Below are 27,500 nucleotides of genomic sequence, written 5' to 3' on the forward strand. Positions count from 1 at the left end.
CACACACACACACACACACACACACACACACACAAATGAAAACAAACATCCATGCAAACATGTACAGAATCTCACACAGTACAAATGCATGATGCAAGAATTTCTGCAAGGAGGAAGTCATGAAGATATCTGCATCAGGTAAATCACATTACTGAAATATGTTTACATGTAATGACTAACTATACTTTCCCTCTGGATTGTACTAATAAGCTTAATGTGATGGTGAACTTCAGGAACCTGTATTTCTCAATGTCACATATTTGTAACATATCCTTTGTATGTCAGTGAAGCTGAGATACTCTACAGGTGTCTCCATGTTTACTTGTCTTAAGAGGATCTTTAAGGTTGAAGAAGCTGGACACTCATAATGTCCCTCAACAAGAGAACACAAATGTACTGCCATCACAAAAACAGAAGGTTGATGCCATGTTGACATTTACACCAGTCTGTGTTGTTTCTAATATGATTCTTTCTCTCTCAATAGTGACTAAAGTCCAGGCTATTTTGCCTCCTGAACCTATAACCAGAGAGGATTTCCTACAATGTGAGTTTGACACAAACACATTTTATACAGTTTACTTCATTCCAAATGACAAGTCAAGTTTCAGTAGCAATCACATGGTCCTACATGTTTAAGCAGTTCAACATTTCATTATGGCTGTTATAGTTCATGGGTAGAGGAAACAGTGTCTTTTCCAGTGTCTTTTTCCATTTTCCTAAAATGGCGTTCTAAACGGAAGTGTGGGAGGAGATGTAACGAATTTACCACCCCCCCTCACATCAATCACCCACACTTCATTTAAACTCAGTTCTCCTCATCAGCACACACACACACAAACACACACACACACACACACACACACACACACACACTTCATTTAAACTCAGTTCTCCTCATCAGCACACACACACGCACACACACTTAACTTAAACTCAGTTCTCCTCATCAGCACACACACACACACACACACGCACACACACACTTCATTTAAACTCAGTTCTCCTCAAGTCATGAACTGCCAAAAGCTAGGACAATAAACTGGCATTGATATCCAGCTGATATAAAATATGCACTTGTCCTATGTATGTGGGATCTGTAAAGCTATCAGATCAACGAGTCACACACACATACACACCCATAGATACACACACACACACACACACACACACACACACACACACACACACACACACACACACACACACACACACACAAATGTAGACAAACAGCCATACAAACATGTACAGAATCTCACCAGCAACACAAATGCATGACAGTGTGGTTGGGGTGAGTAGGTGTAGACTGAGGGATTCTACAAGTAGATCAGGTGGAGAGACTACAGCAGCATCCCACAGCAAAGATAGTCTAGACTAGGAGAGGAAGAAAGAGACATTTGTATTTCTCTCTCTCTCTCCCCCACTCTCTGTCTCTGTGTGTCACACACACCCATACAACCAATCACACCTACAGACCTTCACATACAAAGACACTGGAACACTTTCACACTCTTATATACAAAGGACTCATCTCACACAAAAGGAATGAAATGAAACAAACCCAAATATTTACACACACTCAACATCATTCAATCATGCAAAGGACTCCCTTCAGACAAACACACTCACACACACACACTCAGACATAACCATGCTCACTTTTGAACTTTTGAATACAGACACTCACACATGTACAACTGCACAAACATGTACAGAATCACACACACACAAACAAATCTCACCCCACACGCAAAGAATCATATAAAATAACAACCACAAACCTCCCCCCCCGCCCCCCCCACACACACACACCTAACACATATAAATACCTAAGTTTGTCCTGTCTTCTCCTCCATCAGACTCCTGTCACTTCACACTGGATCCAAACACAGCACACAGAGAACTCCATCTGTCTGAGGGGAACAGGAGGGTGGAGAAGAGAGCTGAGGTCCAGTCGTATCCTGATCATCCAGAGAGATTTGATGGGTGGGGTCAGGTGCTGTGTAGAGAGGGTGTGTCTGGACGCTGCTACTGGGAGGTTGAGTGGAGTGGGGGGTGGGTTTATATATCAGTCTCATATAAAAGCATCAGCAGGAGAGGAGATGGTAGTGAGTGTGTGTTTGGATATAATGATCAGTCCTGGAGTCTGTTCCTCTCCAGCTATGGCTCCTCTTTCTGGCACAATAATAAACAGACTAAACTCCCTCTAGTGGCCATCTCCAGAATAGGAGTGTATGTGGATCACAGGGCAGGAACTCTGGCCTTCTACAGCATCTCTGACACAATGACCCTCCTGCACAGAGTCCAGACCACATTCACTCACACACTCCACCCTGGGTTTTGGCTTTTTGCTTCTGGATCATCAGTGAAGCTGCTGTGACTGACATATCTAGATGCTGTTAGCACCTACATCTCACACATCATATAACACATCACTCACACGTAAGGATCTAGCAGCTGGGCCACACACACACACACACATCACTCACACGTAAGGATCCAGCAGCTGGGCCACACACACACACACACACACACACACACACACACACACACACACACACACTCACACGTAAGGATCTAGCAGCTGGGCCTGAGAATCTTTGATCTTGGGGACAACAACCGACTGAAGCCATTCCCCCATCTCTGGACCCCAGCTATTACAATATCTGTACCTCTAGACCTCTGCTGTAACACATGCAGTATCACCACAGCAGAAATAAGACATTGTGTGTGAAAGGTTTTGATGAGCTCTGTGTTGCATAACCTCACTCTCCCAAGTGTTTAGTCCCTCTGTTATTGCATACATGTTCTGATATCTGGTTTTATATGACAATCACAATTTTATGTACCATGACAGTAAATCTTAATGAGACTGTATTCATCCAACAATTGACCCCCAATGAAATGTGTTTCTGTGTTTCTTTATTAATACCGTTATAATGAGACCAGTATGTTTTAAAATGTTTCTGGTGCAAAATGGTGAATAAACATATTCAGTTCAGTTATAGACTGGCATTAAATGTTTCTTAATGTACTCTTATCTCTGGTGGGTGGATAAATAAATAAGTGAAATTCAACTGATTCAGTATTTCTTACATGGTGTCATACAAAGTGCATAGGTGTGTGCACACAACTCTCCCTCTCGTTGTCATTCATCAGTCCTGCACTTTATCAGGCTTCCAAGGTAACAATCTCAGTCGTACACAGGACAACATGTTACATTCCTGGTGCTACTGGGTTGGGACTTCTGACTATGGCCAGACAACAACAACAACAACAACAACAACAAAGAGTCATCACACACAAACACACCGACACCCACACACTCAATGAACTCAAATGATCATCCAATGAAAAACCTGCTGTATCTCAACCCCAGAAACCCTTGTCTGCTCCTCCATCGGACTCCTGTCACTTCACACTGGATCCAAACACAGCACACATAAACCTCCATCTGTCTGAGGGGAACAGGAGGGTGGAGAAGAGAGATGAGGTCCAGTCATATCCTTATCATCCAGAGAGATTTAATGGGTTGAATCAGGTGCTGTGTAGAGAGGGTGTATCTGTATGGTACTGTTGGGCTGTTGAGTGGAGTGGTTGGGTTGGTATCAGCAGTCTCATATGAAAGCAGCAGAAGCCTCAGACCCCTCACTCCTGTCTGTCAGCCTGGGAGCTGCTGTCTTAAGTCCCGTCCTCCCCTGTGTCCACCGTCCCCTCTGTGCTCTGGAGTCTCACCAGCTGTCTGCACACCCGCTGGAAGGCGGGGCTGGAGAAGTAGTAGAGCACAGGGTCCAGTATGCTGTTGAGGAAGGTGAGGGTCAGCGTGGGTTAGAAGACCAGGTTTATTACCTCCACGGATTCACACGTCCTCTGGGACCCAATCCTCACCCAGATCAGCACCTGGGCCACGTTGCTGGGCAGGAAGCAGACAACGAACACCACCACCACCTCTTGATGTTGTCATGGCGATCCAGATACCTGCGCCTGAGCTCAGAGACGATGCTGAGCGAGCAGACAAGGATCAGAGTCAGGGGGACGAAGAAGGAGATCATGAAGACAGACTTGTACCAGAGGGACACAGGGTCCAAAGCCAGATCATGAAGACAGACTTGTACCAGAGGGACACAGGGTCCAAAGCCAGACTTGTACCAAAGGGACACAGGGTCCAAATCCAGATCATGAAGACAGACTTGTACCAGAGGGACACAGGGTCCAAAGCCAGATCATGAAGACAGACTTGTACCAGAGGGACACAGGGTCCAAAGCCAGATCATGAAGACAGACTTGTACCAGAGGGACGCAGGGTCCAAAGCCAGGCACACCAGGAAGCTCTGGCACTGCGTGGCACGTCCCACCACCAGCTGCTGTGGCGTGTGTGTGTGTGTGTGTGTGTGTGTGTGTGTGTGTGTGTGTGTGTGTGTGTTTGTGTGTGTGTGTGTGTTTGTGTGTGTGTGTGTGTGTGTGTGTGTGTTTGTGTGTGTGTGTGTGTGTGTGTGTGTGTGTGTGTGTGTGTGTGTGTGTGTGTGCACGTCCCACCACCAGCTGCTGTGGCGCCATCAGGAGGTGGGCATTGAGGGAGACGGTGAGCGCCCACACCACCACAGCGATGCCCACAGCCTTGGCGATGGACGTGGAGTTGAGGCGGTGGTGGGGGTGCAGCACGCGCACATACTTGTACCTGTCCAGAGCGATGAGCGTCAGGAAGGCGATGCTGCCGCCAGGGTTCAGGGACACCAGGAAGAGGAAGATGCAGCAGAGGACATCGCCGAACCTCCAGTCCAGTCCGGAGAGGTAGTAGCTGGAGGGAAACAGCAGCACCACGTTGAGGAAGAAGCGGGCCATGGCCAGGTTGAAGAGGAGGACGGTGCTGCTCTTCCAGGGCCTCATGTGCCAGCAGAAGACCCAGAGGGCAAGGCTGTTGGCCAGGACGCCCAGCAGGAACTCTCTGATAATCAGAGGAGGCAGTGCTCTGGGGAGCAGCTCACCCTCGTAGGAACAGCAGACGTTCACTGACCACTTCATGCCGCTGTGTCTGTGGGCAGAACTCTGGCTCTCTGGATGATATCAACAGTTCAGCAGCGGTGTTTTTATTTTCAAACACACATGTTGAGGCCCAGAAGTTCAGACCGACCACAAAACTGTCCAAAAGGTTCTATGTAGTCTGAAAGAGGAACAAGACTTTACATGTCCCTGTGTCACTTCAGGGAAGTGGCACAGGGAAGATCTCTGTGCAATCTCAGAATGGCAATATTTGAATGGGTTGTTAAAGTTTCTCATCAAAATACTGCATATATTCTCACACTGTTCCATGAAAATTGATCATTAAGATGTATGGAATTCAAGCCTGATATGTGTGATGTAGATTTTAACTAGGAATTAAACTTAATTGAAATCCCTCCCCCTTCTCACTGTTGCCCAAGAGGGAAGGAGGACTGGACTCCCCCACCAGAATGGTTGGGTCCGGGTTCCCCCACATCTGTGGATGGGTCCAATTGGGACTAGTTGGACCAATTTAGCCCCATGGGCTGCCTTATTAAAAGGGTGCCTCATTGTTTAGTGAGGGGAGAGATTTGGACAGGCTGGAAAGCAAAGAGACTGGCACCAAATAAAGGACCCCCTCGAAAACGAGATGCTGCATCTCAAGGGGTTATCCTCCAAACAATAATATTTCAAATAAAAAAAATAAAAAAGTATTAATGCACAGACCTAAGTGCTCATGGTGACCCGGGTTCGAATCCGACCTGCGTTCATTTCCTGAACCCACTTCCCATCTCTCTCTGTCTCCCACTCATTTCCTGTCTTTCTTCACCGTCTTATCAAATATATAATCAAATCAAATGTAAGTAAAAGTTCGGTCAACAAGTCAGTTGAGTATTGAGCCGTATAACTTATCACATTTTTTTTTTTCAAACGATCGTTTAAAAGTCCTGGTATTAGACAATAACTTGTATGTATACATGTCTATGTTTTAAACAACTAGAGACCGGAATGACGTAATCACTTCCGGTTTCTGTGCCTCACCAGCCACGAATCTCACCGCACGTCACTGCTGTGTCATCATATCTCTCCCGTTTGGCTGATTGTCATCCTTTGTGGAAGCAAAAACACACAAACAAACATCAACATCTATAATTTCAGACTGCATCTACCACAAACACATCCCAATGAATGTAGCTAATTTGATTAAGCTCATTACCATAAGTAAAAACTATTTTTTTGTCAGTCTGAGTCCAAAAGCCCATGTGGCACAGGAAGAAGGGACAGAAAGAGAAATAATAAGTGTGACAGTGGTCATCAAAAAATGAAATGACCACGGATCCGTGTAGTGGTTTTGTAATTCAGTAATCCAGTGAACGACAACCAACCAAGGACACGGCCATGAATGTGGCTTTGGATTCAACGATCAGTCCTGGAGCCTGGACTTCTCCAAATCGGCTTACTCTTTCAGACACAGTAACGAGGAGATTGAGTTCCCCCTAGTGGCCAGCTCCAGAATAGGAGTGTATGCGGATCACACAGCATGTGTGATCAAATTAACAGAATCATACGGTCATGAGAAACAGTTAATGAGCTCTGTTTAAAACCAATAATAACTTGTATTGTGTTAAAAGGAGTTCAAATGCAAAACGTCTTTAATTCATTCATTGTTTACTCCATTCGTTATCATTCAGAGCTGAGGTATAATGGTATTATCAGTGATCTGTACAGTAGTCTAGATCTGCCTGCCTGAGATCGATTGTTTTTGTGTCCACCCACGGATCCAGCGGAGATGGCAGTATTTTCCTCATGCGAGTACATTTTCTCACTGAGGAAACATCACCCTATCACTCTCATGGTTATTTCTCCACGTTTTTCAGGCATATTTTTGATATTTTACACTGTTAAGGTATTGTTATTATTTTCTAATACGAGTTTCAGGAGAATGTGTATGAAACATTTAAGTAAGTGGGCGCCTAGTTTTACTGCTAGCGTGTGTGTGTGAATGACCCCCCCCCCCCCCATCTTGTTAGCTGAGTTCAACCCATGACTGCAAATTCATATCATATGCACATATGTCAGTGTATTTGTGTATTGTTTCTTTAGTAACCCGTATAGGTTTTGTGAGATGTAGACATATTTTACAAGGCTGTCTGTATTTTGTTCCTTCAGTAACTTTATGGGTTTTGTGACAGTCTATTCAGTTATGGCTGCATGCTCTTTACCGGCAGCGGTAGAGAAAATGAGAATTATGCCTCAGGGAAACCCTGCATATGGTTGTAGCTTTAATATGATTGTAACGTAAATGAGGTATGTATTCTACTGCAGCCAACCTGTTACTTGTTTGTAAACTCTGTGTTTGAAGATTGATTTGAGGTTCTCACTCAGGAAACATCAGCTTGTGATTATTTCTCCTTGTTTTTTAGGAGTGTAACACACACACACACGCAAACATACGCACACAAACACACACACATTCAGGGACAATCAACCCCAAAAGAGTTTAACTGAATTTGACAAAAAGTGTTTTAGTGTGTAATTGAGGACCCAACCTTTAACATAACCTGGGACTCTGCATTTATACTTAGTGCTAGCACAGTAAAAAGTTATGAATCAAGTCTTCAACACAAAGATACACACACACGCGCGTACACACACGTACACTCATACACACACACACACACGCACACACAAACGCACACACACACAAAGATACGCACACAAACACCCACACACCTATTTCCCTGACTCAGTTTGAACATTTGAACTGGACTCCAAAGACTGACGCAAAATGACAACTAGGAAGCCACTCCTCAGCACACTATCTTCTGGTGAAAACGAAACTTAAGTATCACTCGGCAGGTCTTTCCCTTAGTGTGCTTGTGCTTGCGGTTGTGAGAGAAAGCAAACAAAATGGCAGAGGCAATCTACAAGAAAGAAGAGGACTCCTTCACGTGTCCAGTCTGTCTAGATCTGCTGAAGGATCCAGTGACTATTCCCTGTGGACATAATTTCTGCATGAGGTGCATTGAGGGCTGCTGGGATCAGGAGGATAAGAGAGGAGTCTACAGCTGCCCCCTGTGCAAAGACACCTTCACTCCCAGACCTAGACTAAAAAAAAATACTCTGATTGCTGAAATGGTGGAGACATTTATGAAGACCAGAATCCAAGCTTCTCTTATTACTCCCTCTAATGCTGGACCTGGAGATGTGGAGTGTGACGTCTGCACTGGGAGAAAACTCAAAGCTGTAAAGTCCTGTCTGGAATGTCTAGTGTCATACTGTGAAACGCTAGCCTGGATGCCAGACGAACTTAGCCACGCCCACAAATTATTTGGTCGGGAAGTTCGGTCTGGTGTCGCTCCGTTGGGGAGAAATTATCTCCTCACAAAAATCTGTGAGGAGATATAGACCAATCAAATTGTCAGGGCGGGCTTTATACGATGATGGACAGATGATCAACCCTAACGTAGTCAACCACGTCACCAAAGAGCTTTTGGGGTGAATTCGTTTTCAACAAACATGGCTGCCGTTGGAGAGCTGAAATGTGGAAATTCGAGTCTGTTTTAGAAGACATTGACAGCACATTCATTTTGAAAGAGGAACAGAGAAACGCGATCAAGGCATTTGTCGATCGAAAAGATGTTTTTGCCGTCCTTCCTACGGGATCCGGTAAAAGTTTAATGTATCAGCTGGCCCCATGGTCTACGTTATGGTCATACTACGTTGCTCTGATTGGTTGTAGGCCTATCCAATTGAGCGAAGAGGCCTTTTTTTTCCTAGTTCGGTTGAAACACGCCCCATAATCACAGCCCAACGGAGCGGTCTCAGACTCATTATCTGACTAGAATTATGAGTATGACATCGTCAGGCTAGTGAAACGCACTACAAAGCTCACAATGAACTTTTTCCTGGACAAAAACACTCAGTGATTGATGCCACAGGCCAGCTACAGGAGAGGATCTGCTCTCATCATAAGAAGGTTTTTGAAATATTTTGTCGAACCGATCAGAGTTGTATCTGCTATCTGTGCACGATGGACGAACATAAAGGCCATGACACAGTCACTGCTGCAGCAGAACGGACAGACAAACAGGTCAGTACTGGAGCTACATGTGTGTCCAACATTTCTATGAGGGCTCTTCTACGTACTAACTGTGAAAGTATTCTTATAGTTATAGTATTAAAATCTCACCAGTCTTTAAGTCTGGCTGTTTCCGCAATGACTTTGCTCGTTAGAGAAAGGAAGAATCAGGAAATGATTATCAGGTGCAAGGTCCAGTGTTGAGTAAAAACAGTAAAACATTAACCTGCTGGCTTCAAACAGAACACATTTTTACCTCGCAAAATAATGTTCTGTGAAATAGATTCTGAGCCAGCTTGAAAAGTATTTTGGCTCTTCTTAAACTTAGCTCATCCTGATTTTCACTTGAAGATGATACTGACTGCTTCAATATGTCATTAAATCTCTTGAAAAGACTCAAATGTACTTAAAATGTTTTTGTTTATAAATGTTCAGTTGTCATGTTTGATCCTCATTGCTGTAAACAATCCACTGATAATACAGTGAAAATAAGCTGACAAAGGAAGACTCAGGAAATGATTATCAGGTGGAGTTGAGTAAAAACAGTGAAACCTTAACCTGTCGGCTTCAAACAGAACGCATTCTTACCTCGCAAAATAATGTTCTATTCTGTTCTAAAGGTTGTGAGACAGCTTTGTTGCAAGTGTTTTTGCTGTTAAATTTCAGTGCTCCTCTTAAACTTAGTTTGAAGATGATAGCGACTGCTTCAATATGTCATTAAATCTCTTGAAAAGACTCAAATGTACTTAAAGGTTTTTGCTCATAAATGTTCAGTTGTCATGTGATGTTTGATCATCACAGATAATACGGTGAAAAAAGGCTATTATTTTTTTAACAGAGGCAGTTGGGGCCGACCCAGAGGAGATTCCAGCAGAGAATCCAGGAGAGAGAGAAGGAGCTGCAGGAGCTGAGGAAGGCTGTGGAGACTCTCAAGGTGAGAACTGACCACATAAGACAACAGCTGGCTCAGCAATCGCTTATTATTGTGTTATCACCGTTATGCTGCCATCTCTACATGATACAGACCATCACAGAAAGACATGGTTTGGCAGGATTTGCCCTTGGTCATTTGATCAAGAAGAGCCAGTGAAACCAGAGTGAGTTTGCTCCTTCACTTACCTATGTGTGTCTCCTACCCCCTCCTCTTTGTGTGTCTCCTAACAGAGCTCTGCACAGACAGCAGTGGAGGACAGTGAGAGGATCTTTACTGAGATGATCCGCTCCATTAAGAGAAGGCGCTCTGAGGTGAAAGAGCTGATCAGAGATCAGGAGAAGGCTGAGGTGAGTCAGGCTGAAGGACTCCTGAAGCGACTGGAGGAGGAGATTGCTGAGCTGAAGAGGAGAGATGCTGAGCTGGAGCAGCTTTCACTCACAGAGGATCACATCCATTTCCTCAAGGTAAGTGTTGATGATGGATTGTTATTGTACAGAATATTTGAGGGCATTGATTTATGTTGAATATATTCCTAGGTGGAAATTTTAATTCAATTTAGGTATTGTTGTATTTTCTTCTAGGATCTCTAAGTTTTCAGAAAGAAGCTTGTTGTTCTTATTATAACACAGTTTTTTTGTAGTTATCACTCAAAACATTTTATCATGATGAAAACATTTGTATTCTTCAGAAAACTGCTCAAAATCATTATGGCTATTGTTAGGACAGGTTAGGTCACATGGTAGGAAAAACACTTACTGACATGCAGGGCTTGAGTGATGTCACTACCTGTGGTTCATTTAGGGCTCTCAAGTTTTGAAGACAGGCAAGAGTGACATATCCCCCCCCCCCCCCCCCGGCCACGCCCCCGGCCCGCCCCCATTCCGCAGTCACTGGCAAACAAAAGTTTTTGACTGTGCTGGTTGACTTCAGTGCCTGCTGTTTGGCCTGATGCCCCTTACTGCCTATGTGCCTTGTCACATCCCGCACACCTGGATGGGCACAGGAGGTCTCTTGGCGCAGATAGAGCACCAGTAATATGAGCTGGTGCTTTCTACAGTAATAAATGGCCATTTAGAGGTCCATTCACTATTAAAAGAGGTCTTGTAGGTGGCTGCTCCTGGGACTTTTCTCGCTTTTGTTCTAGCCATCTCCTCCACTGTTTCTTCCACCGTCTCCTCCTCCTCCACCACCTGTACTGTTTCTTCCTCTTCCACCTGCACCGTCTCCTCCTCCTCCACCTGTACTGTCTCTTCCTCTTCCACTGTCTCCTCCTCCACTGTTTCTTCCACCGTCTCCTCCTCCTCCACCTGCACCGTCTCCTCCTCCTCCACCACCTGTACTGTCTCTTCCTCTTCCACCTGCACTGTCTCTTCCTCTTCCACCTGCACCGTCTCTTCCTCTTCCACCTGTACTGTCTCTTCTTCTTCCACCTGTACTGTCTCTTCCTCTTCCACCATCTCCTCCTCTAATGTGTTTACGACCTTCTCTGGGCCTAATCTGGCCTTTTTAGGGGGCTTTCCTCTTTGGGCGAAGGACAGGATGCTCATTTGTTTTTTACCTGACATCTTTGAAAGACAGATGCAATGACTAATGCATCCATGGCCAGGATATTTATAACATGCTAGTATGCCTAATGAGCTCGCGATTCACAACTTCACCAGGCGTGAAGAAGCCTCGGTATCTGAATAGAATGTTCAAGCAAACACATTTACAAAAAATAATGCCCATAACATCATTGAATATTAAGGGCTGCCTAATATTCGTTCGAATTATAGGCTAAATATATTTTTATTAGGCCTACTCGAATTTTTTGTAGCCTATTAACGAAGTTCGGAGTCAAAGCTATAGTGAAAAGGCAGGCTCTAGCCTTAAACTGTTTTGGCTACAAACACTCATTAAAAACTTATGCTAATTATCTGGGAAATATTCTCTAACTGCAGTCAAGTTGTCATTGCTTGTGTCAAACCATTGTGAATTTGTTGTAACATTAAAACAGGAGACGACTTGCTCTTTGTAGAAGACTGACGCTCGGAGATCCAGTGGTTTCCTCAGGTGAACGAAACTTTCGAAAGATCAATCGCGCGCAATTCCAGGATGCTTTATTTTCATTGGTTGCTGGATTAAATCTTACCCAGATACAACAGATACAAAACATACGTTTTTTTCTGATTGGCTATTGTGTAGCCTATTTCTTTTTTTTGATTGGCTGATAAGTGGCACCTCACGGCAGAACTCCAGGGGATTCGGGGAGACGTGCTTGATTCCTCCATGGTGAGGGCAGCGCGGCCAGGTCATGTTTGCGCGCTGCAGCACATTAAATAGCCTAGAGTTTTTTTCAGCGTGAGAAATACGATGTGTGGCGGGAGTGCGTGACTAAAGACCGAAATGAGTGACTGTCACGCTCAATGCGTGACACTTGAGAGCCCTGTTAATTGATAAAAGCACATCTGCCCTGACATCATGGCTCACAGTTTGTTTGGAGGCACATGAGGTGCACAGGTGCCTGCCACTCCGCCTCTTTGGTCAGGCCACATGTAGGTCAAGGCAAACCAGTGGCATTTGGACAACCATTTGTGTTGGGTTCGTTTGGGATTCATAACATCAACCAAAAAACTTCAACTGAAGGAATCACCACATGGGCTTACCCTCGCTAGCAGGTAGCCAGCTTGAGAGAGCAGTGCACACACACACACACACTCACTCTCACTCTCACACACACTCTCACTCTCACACACACTCACACACACACACACACACACACACACACACACACACACACACATTTTAACAGTTTGAATGCATAGCAGGTGTCCATGTAAGCGTCATAAGAGCAACCAATTTCAATGATTGTGATCGCTTTGTTCTTTTCATCAATTGACACAAGGTCTGGTGTTTTTGGGATGTGCTTAATGGCAGTTTTCATTGCGTTCCGCTGATCTTCGGGAATGGAGAACCAGTATGTTTTAACTGACTCGTTGGTATGGATGGTTGTGAAGTTGGTGTTAGCGATATATAGTCCTTTGTAGGCAGGGCAGCCGTTGAGGATATGCGCGATGGATTCCCTCTGTTGGTCGTGGTGGAGCAGACAGAACGGCTCATGCTTGGATGGGAACCATGTTTCTAAGTTGGCTTTTGTTGCTAATACCTGAAGACGAGCTTTTATTATAAACTTGTGTATGTCGTCATGTAGTGCTGTGTTCCGCAGTGCAGAATGAGATACGCTGTGATCAGCGCACGGCAGGCAGGCCAGTCTTCCTTGTAGGCGTAGCCCTGTCCAATTTTGAATCATGCGCAATCGGAAAAAGTAGAGTATTGTCCCTCTGGTGTTCTTTGTGTTGAGGTGGTGAATGCTGTCGTCCAGGGTGATGGTTGCCTCTGCCGTCGTCGTTGGGTCCGTGATGATGTCATCATTAAGCTCTACTGGCTGTCCTGATGTGCTCTTCCACTGCAACTGAATGTTAGTGCGGTTACAGAGGTCATTCAGGTCTAGCCAATCCGTACGCCAAAGCCCGGTGTGTTGGTGTCCAGTTTTCCATTGGGTTTTTTCTTGAACCCAAGGAAGCTGGCATTCTCAGATGTACTGGGAGGGACCTTGCATCTTCTTAGATGTATCAGAAGTCAGGCTCGGGCAAGCTCACGCACGGCTGAGTCGTCCCTATTAAGCATTCGCAACAGATTGCTTACTCTGGCGGCAACATACACCCACTCTATATTAGACACATAGTTCACATCTCAATCTCAAACATTAGAGGATAATATCTAACTTAAGAGTCTCGTGTGCACTGTAATGGTTGAAGCTTTTATTTACAGTTAACAAAAAAGTTTCCATTTCAACTGTATCAACGGAATTTACTTGTCATTAAATACAGATTGTACATTTAATCTTACAACTTATTTATACGTGGATGCTTTATTTTGAGAATGAAGCTATTCTCTCTCTCTCATCTCTTCCTCCTCTCTCTTTTTCTCTCTATCTCTGTGTTTCTTTATTTAGACTTTCCAGTCGGTCAGTGAGACACCTGAGTCTAAAGACTTATCCTGCATCTCTGTGAACCAAGGCCTCTCTTTTGAGGCTGTGAAGAAATCTGTCTCCTCACTAAAGATGCAGCTGGAGAATTTCTGCAAGGAGGAAGTCATGAAGATATCTGCATCAGGTTAGTCTGACTTTCTATACTTTCCCTCTGGAATGTACTAATTAGCTAAATGTGATGGTGAACTTCAGGAACCTGTATTTCCCAATGTCTATATTTGTAACATATCCTTTGTATGTCGGTGAAGCTGAGATACTCTACAGGTGTCTCCATGTTTACTTGTCTTAAGATGGTCCTATGGCCTTTTAGGTCTTGGCCAAAGACCAGGCCAGACACACTCTTCTGCGTCCATCTCTCAGGCACATTTGGAACATGAAGTCATGAACTGCCAAAAACTAGGACAATAAACTGGCATTGATATCCAGCTGATAATGAAAATATGCACTTGTCCTATGTATGTGGGATCTGTAAAGCTACCAGATCAACAAGTCACACAAACACAGACACATACACACGTATACATACGCACACACAGACACACACACAAATGAAAACAAACATCCATGCAAACATGTACAGAATCTCACACAGTACAAATGCTTGATGCAAGAATTTCTGCAAGGAGGAAGTCATGAAGATATTTGCATCAGGTTAATCACATTACTGACATATGTTTACATATAGTTACTTACTATACTTCCCCTCTGGATTGTACTGATAAGCTAAATGTCATGGTGAACTTCAGGAACCTGTATTTCTCAATGTCACATATTTGTAACATATCCTTTGTATGTCAGTGAAGCTGAGATACTCTGCAGGTGTGTCCATGTTTACTTGTCTTAAGAGGATCTTTAAGGTTGAAGAAGCTGGACACTCATAATGTACCTCAACAAGAGAACATAAATGTACTGCCATCATAAAAACAGAAGGCTGATGCAATGTTGACATTTACACCAGTCAGTGTTGTTTCTAATATGATTCTTTCTCTCTCAATAGTGACTAAAGTCCAGGCTATTTTGCCTCCTGAACCTACAACCAGAGAGGATTTCCTACAATGTGAGTTTGACACCAACACATTTTATACAGTTTACTTTATTCCAAATCACAAGTCAAGTTTCAGTAGCAATCACATGGTCCTACATGTTTAAGCAGTTCAACATTTCATTATGGCTGTTATAGTTCATGGATAGAGGAAACAGTGTCTTTTCTAGTGTCTTTTTCCATTTTCCTAAAATGGCGTTCTAAATGGAAGTGCAGGACGAGATGTAATGAATTTACCACCCCCCCCTCACATCAATCACACACACTTCATTGAAACTCAGTTCTCCTCATCAGCACACACACTCACACAGTCACACACTCACACACTCACACACACACACACACACTTCATTTAAACTCAGTTCTCCTCATCAGCACACACACACACACACACACACACACACTTCATTTAAACTCAGTTCTCCTCATCAGCACACACACACACACACACACACACACACACACACTTCATTTAAACTCAGTTCTCCTCATCAGCACACACACACACACACACACACACACACACACACACACACACACACACACACACAGACACACACATACTTCATTTAAACTTTAAACTCAGTTCTCCTCATCAGCTGCAGCACTTGCTTTGGCGCTCGCTCAACCCACCACCTCCCCTTACCACACCTGTCTCCCCTCACACCACCTGTCTCCCCTCACACCACCTGTCTCCCCTCACACCACCTGTCTCCCCTTACACCACCTGTCTCCCCTCACACCACCTGTCTCCCCTCACACCACCTGTCTCCCCTCACACCACCTGTTTCCCCTTACACCACCTGTCTCCCCTCACACCACCTGTCTCCCCTCACACCACCTGTCTCCCCTTACACCACCTGTCTCCCCTCACACCACCTGTCTCCCCTCACACCACCTGTCTCCCCTCACACCACCTGTTTCCCCTTACACCACCTGTCTCCCCTCACACCACCTGTCTCCCCTCACACCACCTGTCTCCCCTTACCACACCTGTCTCCCCTCACACCACCTGTCTCCCCTCACACCACCTGTCTCCCCTCACACCACCTGTCTCCCCTCACACCACCTGTCTCCCCTCACACACCTGTCTCCCCTCACACCACCTGTCTCCCCTCACACCACCTGTCTCCCCTCACACCACCTGTCTCCCCTTACACCACCTGTCTACCCTCACACCACCTGTCTCCCCTCACACCACCTGTCTCCCCTTACACCACCTGTCTCCCCTCACACCACCTGTCTCCCCTCACACCACCTGTCTCCCCTCACACCACCTGTCTCCCCTTGGTATAGAATGGGGGGTGCAGATACGGATTCTACATGACTCCTGTCAGCATAGTTGACTCCTGCACAATCCCTGCAAGGCGTTTTAGGTCTTGGCCAAAGACCAGGCCAGACACACTCTTCTGCGTGCATCTCTCAGGCACATTTGGAACATGAAGTCATGAACTGCCAAAAACTAGGACAATAAACTGCCATTGATATTCAGCTGATATAAAATATGCACTTGTCCTATGTATGTGGGATCTGTAAAGCTATCAGATCAACGAGTCACACAGCCATACACACCCATAGATACACACACACACACACACACACACACACACACACAAATGTAGACAAACAGCCATGCAAACATGTAGAGAATCTCGCACGACAACACAAATGCATGAGAGTGTGGTTGGGGTGAGTAGGTGTAGACTGAGGGATTCTACAAGAAGATCAGGTGGAGAGACTACAGCAGCATCCCACAGCAAAGATAGTCTAGACTAGGAGAGGAAGAAAGAGACATTTGTTTTTCTCTTTCTCTCTCCCCCTCTCTCTCTGTCTCTGTGTCTCACACACACCCATACAACCAATCACACCTACAGACCTTCACATACAAAGACACTGGAACACTTTCACACTCTTATATACAAAGGACTCATCTCACACAAAAGGAATCAAATGAAACAAACCCAAATATTTACACACACTCAACATCATTCAATCATGCAAAGGACTCCCTTCAGACAAACACACACACACACACACACACACACACTCAGACATAACCATGCTCACTTTTGAACTTTTAAATACAGACCCACACATGTACACCTGCACAAACATGTACAGAATCACACACACATAAACAAATCTCACCCCACACGCAAAGAATCATAAAATAACAACCACAACCCCCCCCCCCCCCCGCCCCCACACACACACACACACACCTAACACATATACATACCTAAGTTTGTCCTGTCTTCTCCTCCATCAGACTCCTGCCACTTCACACTGGATCCAAACACAGCACACAGAGAACTCCATCTGTCTGAGGGGAACAGGAGGGTGGAGTGGAGAGATGAGGTCCAGTCATATCCTGATCATCCAGAGAGATTTGATGAGTGGGAGCAGGTGCTGTGTAGAGAGGGTGTGTCTGGACGCTGCTACTGGGAGGTTGAGTGGAGTGGGAGGGTTGATATATCAGTCTCATATAAAAGCATCAGCAGGAGAGGAGAGGGTTATGAGTGTGGGCTTGGATATAATGATCAGTCCTGGAGTCTGTACCTCACCAGCAGCAGATCCTCTTTCTATCACAATAGTAAACACACTGATCTCCCTCTAGTGACCAGCTCCAGAATAGGAGTGTATGTGGATCACAGGGCAGGAACTCTGGCCTTCTACAGCATCTCTGACACAATGACCCTCCTGCACAGAGTCCAGACCACATTCACTCACACACTCTATCCTGGGTTTAGGCTTTATGGTTCTGGATCATCAGTGAAGCTGCTGTGACTGACATATCTAGATGCTGTCATACATCTCACACATCACATCATTTAACACATCACTCACACGTAAGGATCTAGCAGCTGGGCCACACACACACACACACACACACACACACACACACACACACACACACACACATCACTCACATGCAAGGATCTAGCAGCTGGGCCTGAGAATCTCTGATCTTGGGGACAACAACCGACTGAAGCCATTCCCCCATCTCTGGACCCCAGCTATTACAATATCTGTACCTCTAGACCTTTACTGTAACACATGCAGTATCACCACAGCAGAAATAAGACATTGTGTGTGAAAGGTTTTGATGAGCTCTGTGTTGCATAACCTCACTCTCCCAAGTGTTTAGTCCCTCTGTTACAGCATACATGTTCTGATACCTGGTTGTATATGACAACCACAATATTATGTACCATGACAGTAAATCTTAATGAGACCATATTCATCCAACAATTGACCCCCAATGAAATGTGTTTCTGTGTTTCTTTATTAATACCGTTATAATGAGACCAGTATGTTTTAAAATGTTTCTGGTGCAAAATGGTGAATAAAAAGTTATAAACTGGCATTCATTGTGCCCTAATGTACTCCTTTTCTTGGTGTGTGTGTTGGGGGGGTCAGTATATTAAATGCTCAGTGTGTGTGTTGGGGGGGTCAGTATATTAAATGATCAGTGTGTGTGGGAGGGTCAGTATATTAAATGATCAGTGAAGCTCAACATATTCAGCACTGAGTCAGCCCTTCTCTCTCTCTCACACACACAGTCTCTCTCTCTCTCTATCTCTCTCTCTCTCTCTTCCTGTTTTGCGCACGGACTGAGTGTGTGGGCGGAGCCTGAGAGCTGTGAGTGAATGCTGCTTGTGGCCGCTGTGCCAGGATCGCTACTTTTTTCAATCTTTCTTTATATTTCTTTATATGTGCCGCGAGATGATTGGGGAAGATGCTGCGAAAAAACTCTGGACAGTACCACTTTCAAACGACACAGTAAGTCGCCGGATTTCGGAGATAGCCTCGGACATACACAACCAGGTCCTGGAAAGGATGAAAAGCATCCCGTTCTTTTCAATACAGTTACAATACAATACAGCAGGGGTTTTTCAACCGGGGGTCCGCTGCCCCCTGGTGGTCCGCGACGGCATTGCAGGGGGTCTGCGACATGAGCCTATGTTGATCAGTTCACCATTGATTTAAATTTTTTTTTTATAAATTCGCTTTGATATTTCAACACAGATTACTCTTGAATATCTTGAACAATATCTAAAACAAGATAAATATGTCTAAAATAATATTAAGGAGATTCACGCTGACAGAATGTAGTGTGGCACCTATCCAGTCTATGGTAGCCTGTGCTTTGCTAATGTTAATGCATTGTGTCCCTAACGCCATACGCATATTATTCATAACGTACAGTCTCGCCCGCGAAGTTGACAAGCTTCTGCAGTTAAGCATAGCCTGTGTGGTATATTGGATCGAGCACTCGGTGCTCGATTGTGTTTGACTGTCACTACTACGGAGTTCTGTGATAGTTTGTTCATGCCTGGCAGTTGAGAGATTGGCCCGCCAGTAAAGGTTCTAACTTGTGCTGCATCCTCGTCTCCGTGCATTTGTATCTAACAGTGATTTAGATAACCCACGAATAGTATATAACTATAACAGTAATTATACATAGAGCATAAAGCCACAACATGGTGTCAGAAGACGGAGTTACGGAATAATTCGAGGACGGTATTTTAAAAGTTAGCTAAAAAAAAAAAAAAGTGCTAGCACGTGCGAACATGGAGCAGTTCAAGCCGCCACCACCGTTGATACTTACCGGGAATATAGCTGAAAACTGGCGAAGATGGGAACAACGTTTCCAGCTGTATATGACCGCTTCAGGTGCGTTGGATAAGGAAGAGACGGTTAAAATAGCCATTCTGCTCCACACTGTCGGCGAGGAGGCGCTAGAAGTGTATAACACACTCACCATCATCCCAGATGGAGATGAAGAAACAATGGAGGAAGTTCTCCAAGCCTTCACGGACTACTGCAGCCCTCAAAAGAACGTGGTTTTCGAACGCCATCAATTCTGGTCACACGCGATGTCAGCAGGAATATCGGTGGACAGATTCATCACAGAGCTACGCCAGAAGAGCAAAGACTGTGAGTTTGGCAGAAATGAAGATGACATGATTAGGGATAAATTAGTGTTTAGCATAAACGATATTCGTCTGAAGGAGAGACTGTTGCGTGATAATGCGCTCACTTTGCGCAGAGCCATGGACACATGCAGATCAGCAGAGCTCGCTAAGTCACAAATTCAAGCGATGCAGACGTCACAGGTTGTCCAAGACACCTCAGTAGATGCTTTAAGGAAAGCAACAGGGCGAACGCGCACGGGCAGCTGGAACAAGAGCAAAACAAGCAGCAAGAGGCATGTAACAACAACTGTCTGCCATAAATGTGGAAACAAGCATGAGCCCCGTCAATGCCCAGCTTATGGTGCAGTGTGCCATAAATGTGGTAAGAACAACCATTTTTCTAAGGTATGTAGAGCTAGCACTGAGAAAAGCAGCAACTACAAGACAAAGACAATAAATAATTTGGAGAGTGAAGTTGACTCCTTATACATAGGCATGATTGGGAAATATAAAAAGAAAGCAGCTCACCAAGCTAAAGGCACTGTATGGCATGAAACAGCCACAGTCAGAGGCGTAGCAATTCATTTCAAGCTGGACACAGGCGCCGATGCAAATGTGCTTCCCATGCACATGTACCGGCAGCTACCAGGTCCCATTCAGCTACGGCCCACAGAGACTGTCCTAATTGCATTTGGTGGAGCCCGCCTACCCACAGATGGTGTTGCATCTCTAGAATGCAGGACGACCAAACATAAAGCAATGCTGGACTTTCATGTGTCAAGCCGGGCCGACAAGCCGATTCTGGGTGGAGATGCATGTGAGGAGCTGCAGCTGGTGAGAAGAGTTGAGGCACTCACAGCAAGATCCCCGCAACCAGGAAAAGCTCCAGCTACCAAAGAGGAGATGCTACAGAGGTATGCAGAGGTCTTCACAGGATTGGGCGAGTTCCCCGGTGTTCATCACATACACATTGACCCCAGCGTCACGCCTGTGATTCATGCATGCAGAAATGTGCCCCTTTCCATCATGGATTCACTGAGAGAGACACTCAAAGACTTACAGAACAGAAAAGTGATAGTCCCTGTCAATGAACCGACAGAATGGGTGAACAGTCTTGTTGCCACAAAGAAAAAGAACGGTGCGCTAAGGGTGTGTTTGGATCCTTGCAACCTGAATGAGGCAGTTAAGCGTCAGCACTATTCCATTCCCACACCGGAAGATGTGCGCAGCAGATTAGCAGGAAAATCCATCTTCTCCATCCTAGATGAGAAGGATGGATACTGGCAGATCAAGCTAGATGAGCCATCGTCTAAGCTATGCACCTTCAATACGCCGTGGGGCCGTTCCGCTTCCTCAGACTCCCATTCGGGATCAGGTCTGCCAGCGAAGTGTTCCAACAGAAGAACTGTGAGACCTTCGGCGACATTCCAGGTGTGTATGTCATAGCAGACGACATGATCATCGCAGCGTCATCAGAGCAGGAACATGATGACATCCTGCAGAAAGTGTTGGAGAGAGCAAAGACTGCACATGTGAAGTTTAACAAAGACAAGATCCAGTTCAAAATTGACACAGTAAAGTATATGGGACACATCATCACGGCAGCAGGACAGAGGGCTGACGACACAAAGATCAAAGCAATTGTCGATATGCCAACCCCAGAAGACAAACAAAGTCTCCAACGTCTGCTGGGAATGACAAAATTCCTTGCACAGTACATACCGAATGAAGCCTCACTCACAGCACCCCTCAGACAGCTGCTTAAGAAGGATGTAGCGTGGCAGTGGTGCCCACACCACAGCTCAGCACTACAGACACTGAAGTCCACCCTCACACAAGCCCCAGTGCTGAGGTACTACGATCACAAGCAGCCGCTGACTCTACAAGCTGATTCCTCAAAAGACGGACTGGGAGCCTGTCTGCTGCAGGATGGCCGCCCAGTGTGCTATGCCTCACGAGCACTCACCGACACAGAAAAGAGGTACGCGCAGATAGAGAAAGAGTTGCTGGCCATAGTGTTTGCTGCTAAGAGATTCCACCAGTATGTCTATGGCAGACCAGTAACTGTGCAGTCCGATCATAAGCCTCTGGAGGTCATCGTGCGCAAGCCGCTGAGCAAAGCACCTGCGCGGCTGCAAGGAATGCTTCTACAACTGCAGAGGTATGATCTACAAGTAACATACACACCAGGCAAGCACATGTACATTGCCGACACACTCTCACGTGCCACTGCAAGCAGAGAAGGTGAAAACATTAACGAGAACCCCTGTGATGAGAGAGTTGTGTATGCTTTGGAGGCCACTGATTCCTTGAGCGAGGAAACACTCAGCCAACTGAAAAAGGCAACGGCAGCAGATAGCGTGTTACAAGCTGTGTGTGAGAAACACAAGAATGGCTGGCCCATGAAAAAGAAAAGTCTGGACAGGAAACTACACGGCTACTGGTCAGTCAAGGACAATATAAGCATTGAGAATGACATTGTCATGGTCGGAGACAAAATCATCATACCCCAGAGCTTCAGGAGTAAGATTTTGGAGAAGCTGCATCTTGCTCACCAAGGAGTGCAGCGCACAAAAGCCAAAGCAAGAAACTCCCTCTACTGGCCTGGCATGGCACGAGACATCGAGGCAATGGTGGAGAAGTGCATGCAGTGCCAGCAGCTACAGCCCAAACACCAGGCTGAGCCACTCATACCACATCAGATTCCAGAACTGCCATGGATGAAAGTCGGAGCAGACATCTTCGAGCTACATGGTCAGTCATATCTGTTGTTAGTTGATTACCTGACCAAATATCCTGAAGTGCTTAACCTGTCTGATAAAACAGCCTACACAGTGATCCAGAAGATGAAGTCTGTTTTTGCCAGGCACGGGATTCCTAGGGAGATAGTGAGTGATCATGTCCCATTTGCCAGTTATGAGATGAAATCATTTGCAGCTTCATGGGAATTCAAACTCACACACTCCAGCCCAGGTTTTCCCTCTTCAAATGGAATGGCTGAGAGAGCCATAAAGACTGTAAAACATGCGCTGAAGAAGGCAACGCAGACCGGCACTGACCCACATCTAGTGTTGCTGTCACTGAGGAACACACCGGTGACAGGACTGAATGAGTCGCCTGCACAGATGTTGATGGGAAGAGTTCTACGGAGCACACTTCCGTGTTCCAGTGCCGTGCTGACACAGTCAGTCCCACAGCATCTTCACAGCAAAATACAAAACCTACAGTTCCGCCAAAAGCAACACTACGATCAGCGTGCAAAGCCCCTGCCAGTGTTGACCTCAGGAGACACCGTACACATGCACACACGGCGCGGCTGGGAGCCTGCTGTTGTCATCCGACAGCGAGATGAACCACGCTCCTACACTGTGCAGACGCCGGCAGGTAGGACGCAAAGGAGGAACCGACGACATCTGAGGAAGATACACCCGAGTCTGTTCATAGACACTGACCGTGATGAACAGTTGGACTCAGAGGTACAACCCTCTCAAGCGCCTGTGTCAGTGGACTCACCACCACATGACCTGCCACCACACAACCCTCCTGTGACTACGAGCGGTACACCCACATGCTACACAAGGAGCGGCAGAGCGGTTAGACGCCCTGCCAGATTCAATGACTGATTTCAGGAATGTTTTATATACTCCTTCAAATGTGTTTAAAAAAAAAAAAAAAATAAGAAAGAGAAAAGAGAATGAGGAGTGTTTAACCTGAAATGTTTCAAGAGTGTTGAATGTTCTAAATGCTTAAATGTTTCTCCAGAATGCTTAGCAGGAAAGTGGTTTGTAATGTTTAATGAAAGCCATAAGTCTATTGAAAACATGCTTTATTAACCATAGAAGTATGCAAGTAGAAAAGACAAGTTTAATGTTGATGCCATAGCGTTAATGGCAAGTAAAGAGTTAACTGTTGAGGTAACTGATACGTATGCCACTTCTCAGTCGGAAAAGAGGGATGTGGTATATTGGATCGAGCACTCCGTGCTCGATTGTGTTTGACTGTCACTACTACGGGGTTCTGTGATAGTTTGTTCATGCCTGGCAGTTGAGAGATTCGCCCGCCAGTAAAGGTTCTAACTTGTGCTGCATCCTCGTCTCCGTGCATTTGTATCTAACAGTGATTTAGATAACCCACAAATAGTATATAACTATAACAGTAATTATACATAGAGCATAAAGCCACAACAGCCTGCGTGTACTTTTGAAGTTTCGTCGAAAAAGTAATACTTTTGGTGAACGACTGAAGTTATCTACTGTCCTTAGCTAAAATTTCGTTCTAACGTAGAGTTAGCTGGTCAGAAGCACCAATTGATCGGTTTTTAGTAAGGAGAGTGACAGAGGGACAGACTGCCACGGCAGAGGGACAGGCTGCCACGATAGAGGGACAAGGACAGGCTGCCAACAAAGCTATACCTTCACAGGATACAGGGAAACAAAGTCAAAAAAGAAAACACAATGAGGAATACATCAAATGCGGATTTACAGTGAAGACAGACGGAGCAGGAGAGGAGGTACCACTGTGTTTAGTGTGTTCAACATTACTGTCAAATGAAGCCATGAAGCCGTCAAAACTATTGCGGCATATGGAGACGCATCGCGTTTTTTTGAATGCCAAGCCTTGAGTACATGCAACGGATGTTGCGTGATTTTCATATGACTTAAGTTCTGGATAAGTTGCCAGACAGAATTTCCAGAGTTGCTGCAAAAGCAGTGAGGTGTCTTTTGCCCTTCCCAAATACCTACCTGTGTGAGAGCAGTTTTTCTACACTGGCGTACTTGAAGAATAAGTACAGGGCAAGACTTGAACCAGAGAATGCTATGAGACTGTTGCTGTCTACCATTTCGCCACGAATAGACCGGCTGTCTGGACTTCACCATGCCCAGATATCACACTGACAGGTCTCTCTCCCCTCTCTCCACACACACACACACACACGTGCACGCGCACAGCAGTGGGCCGCAGATTACTTTCTAGTCAGAATGGTGGTCCCTGGGACAAAACCAGTTGAAAACCCCTGCAATACAGTTTCAATTTAGACGAGTCGACGGACGTCAGTAGCGCTTTATTACTGCTGGTTTTTGTGCGTTATCGTTTGAGCGGACATGCTTTTCTGTGAAGAGCTACCAACTCGAACCACTCCCCAGGAATGCTTGGTGATATTTATGTTGATAATAGATTGCAGCAACAGATTTAAATCATTATTTTAATTATTTGAATCATTATTTGGACCTATTTGAACTTATTTATTTGAACATTATTTGAACCTAGTTGTTTGCATGTCTGAAGCAACACCTGGTCTTGTTTGCATGATTCATCTCTTGTTTTGAGTGCGTGCTATCTTTTGGGTCTATTCTGGTTTTATTTACTTGCTTGTTTGCTGTGCACAAATAGGCCTACTGCAAATAAATTGTTTCAAAACTCTTTTGGATAATGCATTCCTTTTGACTGAAAATGCTCTGTGTGGTTTTATGTTGTTTTCTGGTGCACAATACAATTTTGATATTCTAGAGTTAGATTTTCTTGTATTCATTTCTAGGCTCCCACCTGTAGCAGGTGCTGATGTTGTTCTTTGTGACACATAACAATCGCTTATTAATTAGAATGGAATATAGATGAGCTAAAATAAGCGGGGTGTCTGTTGGGCCCCACCCTGTTACAAATACGAATAGGTGGGGCCTTGGAGTAGAAAAGGTTGAGAACACCTGCTCTAGTGGTTGTTGTGAAATGTATATAAGGGCTGAATCGCCACTATGGCGCTTGTGGTATATTGGATCGAGCACTCGGTGCTCGATTGTGTATGACTGTCACTACTACGGAGTTCTGTGATAGTTTGTTCATGCCTGGCAGTTGAGAGATTCGCCCGCCAGTAAATGTTCTAACTTGTGCTGCATCCTCGTCTCCGTGCATTTGTATCTAACAGTGACTTAGATAACCCACGAATAGTATATAACTATAATAGTAATTATACATAGAGCATAAAGCCACTATTGCGTTCTTCTTAGTGCTCCGCTCTGCCCTGGATAGCTATGCTGTAGTTACAGTGTTACAAATCAATAATACTCCGGTTTTTCATAAGTTCTGCCGTGTTCCCTTCCAGTTGACTGCTTAATCAGTTTTAGAACTACACTAGTGTTCTAATACACGACATCAATGACGATGTTAGGACGAACACGCCCACCCAACCAGGAAGCACCGAGTTCAGGCGAAACGAAAATACGTGAAAACTTGTGAAGCGTTACACAGCACAAACGAAGAATGGCAGAAGCGGCTCCAAATAACTACGAACTTTTTACATGTCCGATTTGTTTGGATCTTCTTAGGGATCCAGTGACTACTAATTGTGGACACAGTTACTGTAAAGGCTGCATTAAGGGCTGCTGGGATCAGGAAGATCAGAAGGGAGTCTACAGCTGCCCCCAGTGCAGACAGACGTTCACCCCAAGACCCGTTTTAAACAAAAATAATATTGTTGCTGAACTTGTGGAACAGATCAAGAAGACCAGAATCCAAGCTGCTGCTCCTGTTGCATGTACTGCTGGACCTGGAGATGTGGAGTGTGACGTCTGCACTGGGAGAAAACTCAAAGCTGTGAAGTCCTGTCTGGATTGTCTGTTGTCTTACTGCAAAACTCACTTCAAAGCTCACAATGATGTCAACCCCGGAAGAAAACACTCAGTGATTGATGCCACAGGCCAGCTACAGGAGAGGATCTGCACCCAACATGAGAAGCCTCTGGAGATATTTTGTCGTACGGATCTAAGTTGTGTTTGTTTGCTCTGTCTGGTGGATGAACACAAAGGCCATGACACTGTGTCAGCCTCTGCAGGGAGGAGAGAGAAACAGGTAAGGACAGGAGTTCTCTTGGTGATAGATTGGACTTGTGTGGTAGGACATGGCTATTGGGTTTCCAACTGGAAGACAGGCTATATATAGACAGGCTATCTTTAGGTCCATGATAGAGTGAGGCAGAGAGAGAATAACGATGACATAAAAACACACCTGTCTAATGAAGTTGTAAAACCAGATGGTTAACTTCAGACTGTCAGTATTCTCATGCAGAAATGAAAACACATAGCCTAATTACATTTAAGAGCTATATCATTTTAAAAACTGAAATCAGACAGAAAATCTCCTGTCACATATTAACTGTATCTAAATAACAAATACACATACAAAGCCTAAATTACCATTTAATGTGTTATGTTTGTTGGCATTTAGTAATACTTCTCTTATTTAACACTAATTTATATTAAAATGGGCACATCATGCTTTCTGCCTGCAATATTGCTGCCCAGTCCTCTCAGATGAGCCCAGTGATTAGGGTGCTGAAATGGCATTTTGTAGGATCCTGAGTGGTTGACACTATGACTGAATGACATTACCTGGTTATCAACTGCCTAGAGGTCACAGGTCACTCAGTGAGGGTATAGTTGCAGTAAGTTTATCAACTCCACAAGAGAAACTATAAATATGAATAAATAAAGATTGATTGCATGTAAAGTCAGTAAATCAGTGTT

General features: G+C 45.0%; 2 protein-coding genes, 1 long non-coding RNA gene and 1 pseudogene across 3 annotated transcripts in view; 3 read left to right on the top strand and 1 right to left on the bottom strand.

Moving 5' to 3' along the window:
• Positions 1–10: 10 nt before the first annotated feature.
• Positions 11–1,877, top strand: LOC116221191. The gene is made up of 3 exons (XR_004164062.1): positions 11–138; positions 485–544; positions 1,857–1,877. It is a non-coding gene; the product is annotated as an uncharacterized LOC116221191 (long non-coding RNA).
• A 1,786-nt stretch (positions 1,878–3,663) lies between these two features.
• On the bottom strand, positions 3,664–5,852 carry LOC116220982 (annotated as a pseudogene).
• Positions 5,853–7,718: 1,866 nt separating this feature from the next.
• On the top strand, positions 7,719–17,873 carry LOC105907852 (tripartite motif-containing protein 16-like). Its single transcript, XM_031571122.2, has 7 exons — positions 7,719–8,264; positions 8,851–9,070; positions 9,897–9,992; positions 10,223–10,456; positions 13,987–14,146; positions 15,020–15,079; positions 17,334–17,873. Exons 1-7 carry the CDS (start codon positions 7,888–7,890, stop codon positions 17,849–17,851), a joined length of 1,665 nt encoding a protein of 554 aa, XP_031426982.1. The 5' UTR covers positions 7,719–7,887; the 3' UTR covers positions 17,852–17,873.
• Positions 17,874–26,215: 8,342 nt separating this feature from the next.
• The window catches only part of LOC116221190 (tripartite motif-containing protein 16-like), a 10,077-nt gene continuing 8,792 nt past the window's right edge, over positions 26,216–27,500 (top strand). Inside the window, exon 1 of the mRNA XM_031571140.2 lies at positions 26,216–26,826. Within this exon, the coding sequence (XP_031427000.1) occupies positions 26,239–26,826 (588 nt within the window). The 5' untranslated portion in view covers positions 26,216–26,238. The remainder of the gene's footprint in view (positions 26,827–27,500) is intronic.

The sequence above is a fragment of the Clupea harengus genome, chromosome 7 (assembly GCF_900700415.2).
Source record: "Clupea harengus chromosome 7, Ch_v2.0.2, whole genome shotgun sequence".
NCBI lineage: Eukaryota > Metazoa > Chordata > Actinopteri > Clupeiformes > Clupeidae > Clupea > Clupea harengus.

Coding starts and splice junctions, on each gene's coding strand:
- LOC105907852 (XM_031571122.2), top strand. CDS start 7,888: ATGGCAGAGGCAATCTACAAGAAAGAAGAGGACTCCTTCACGTGTCCA. Junction 10,457..13,986: donor ATCACATCCATTTCCTCAAG/GTAAGTGTTGAT, acceptor TTCTTTATTTAG/ACTTTCCAGTCGGTCAGTGA. Junction 15,080..17,333: donor CAGAGAGGATTTCCTACAAT/GTGAGTTTGACA, acceptor CTCCTCCATCAG/ACTCCTGCCACTTCACACTG.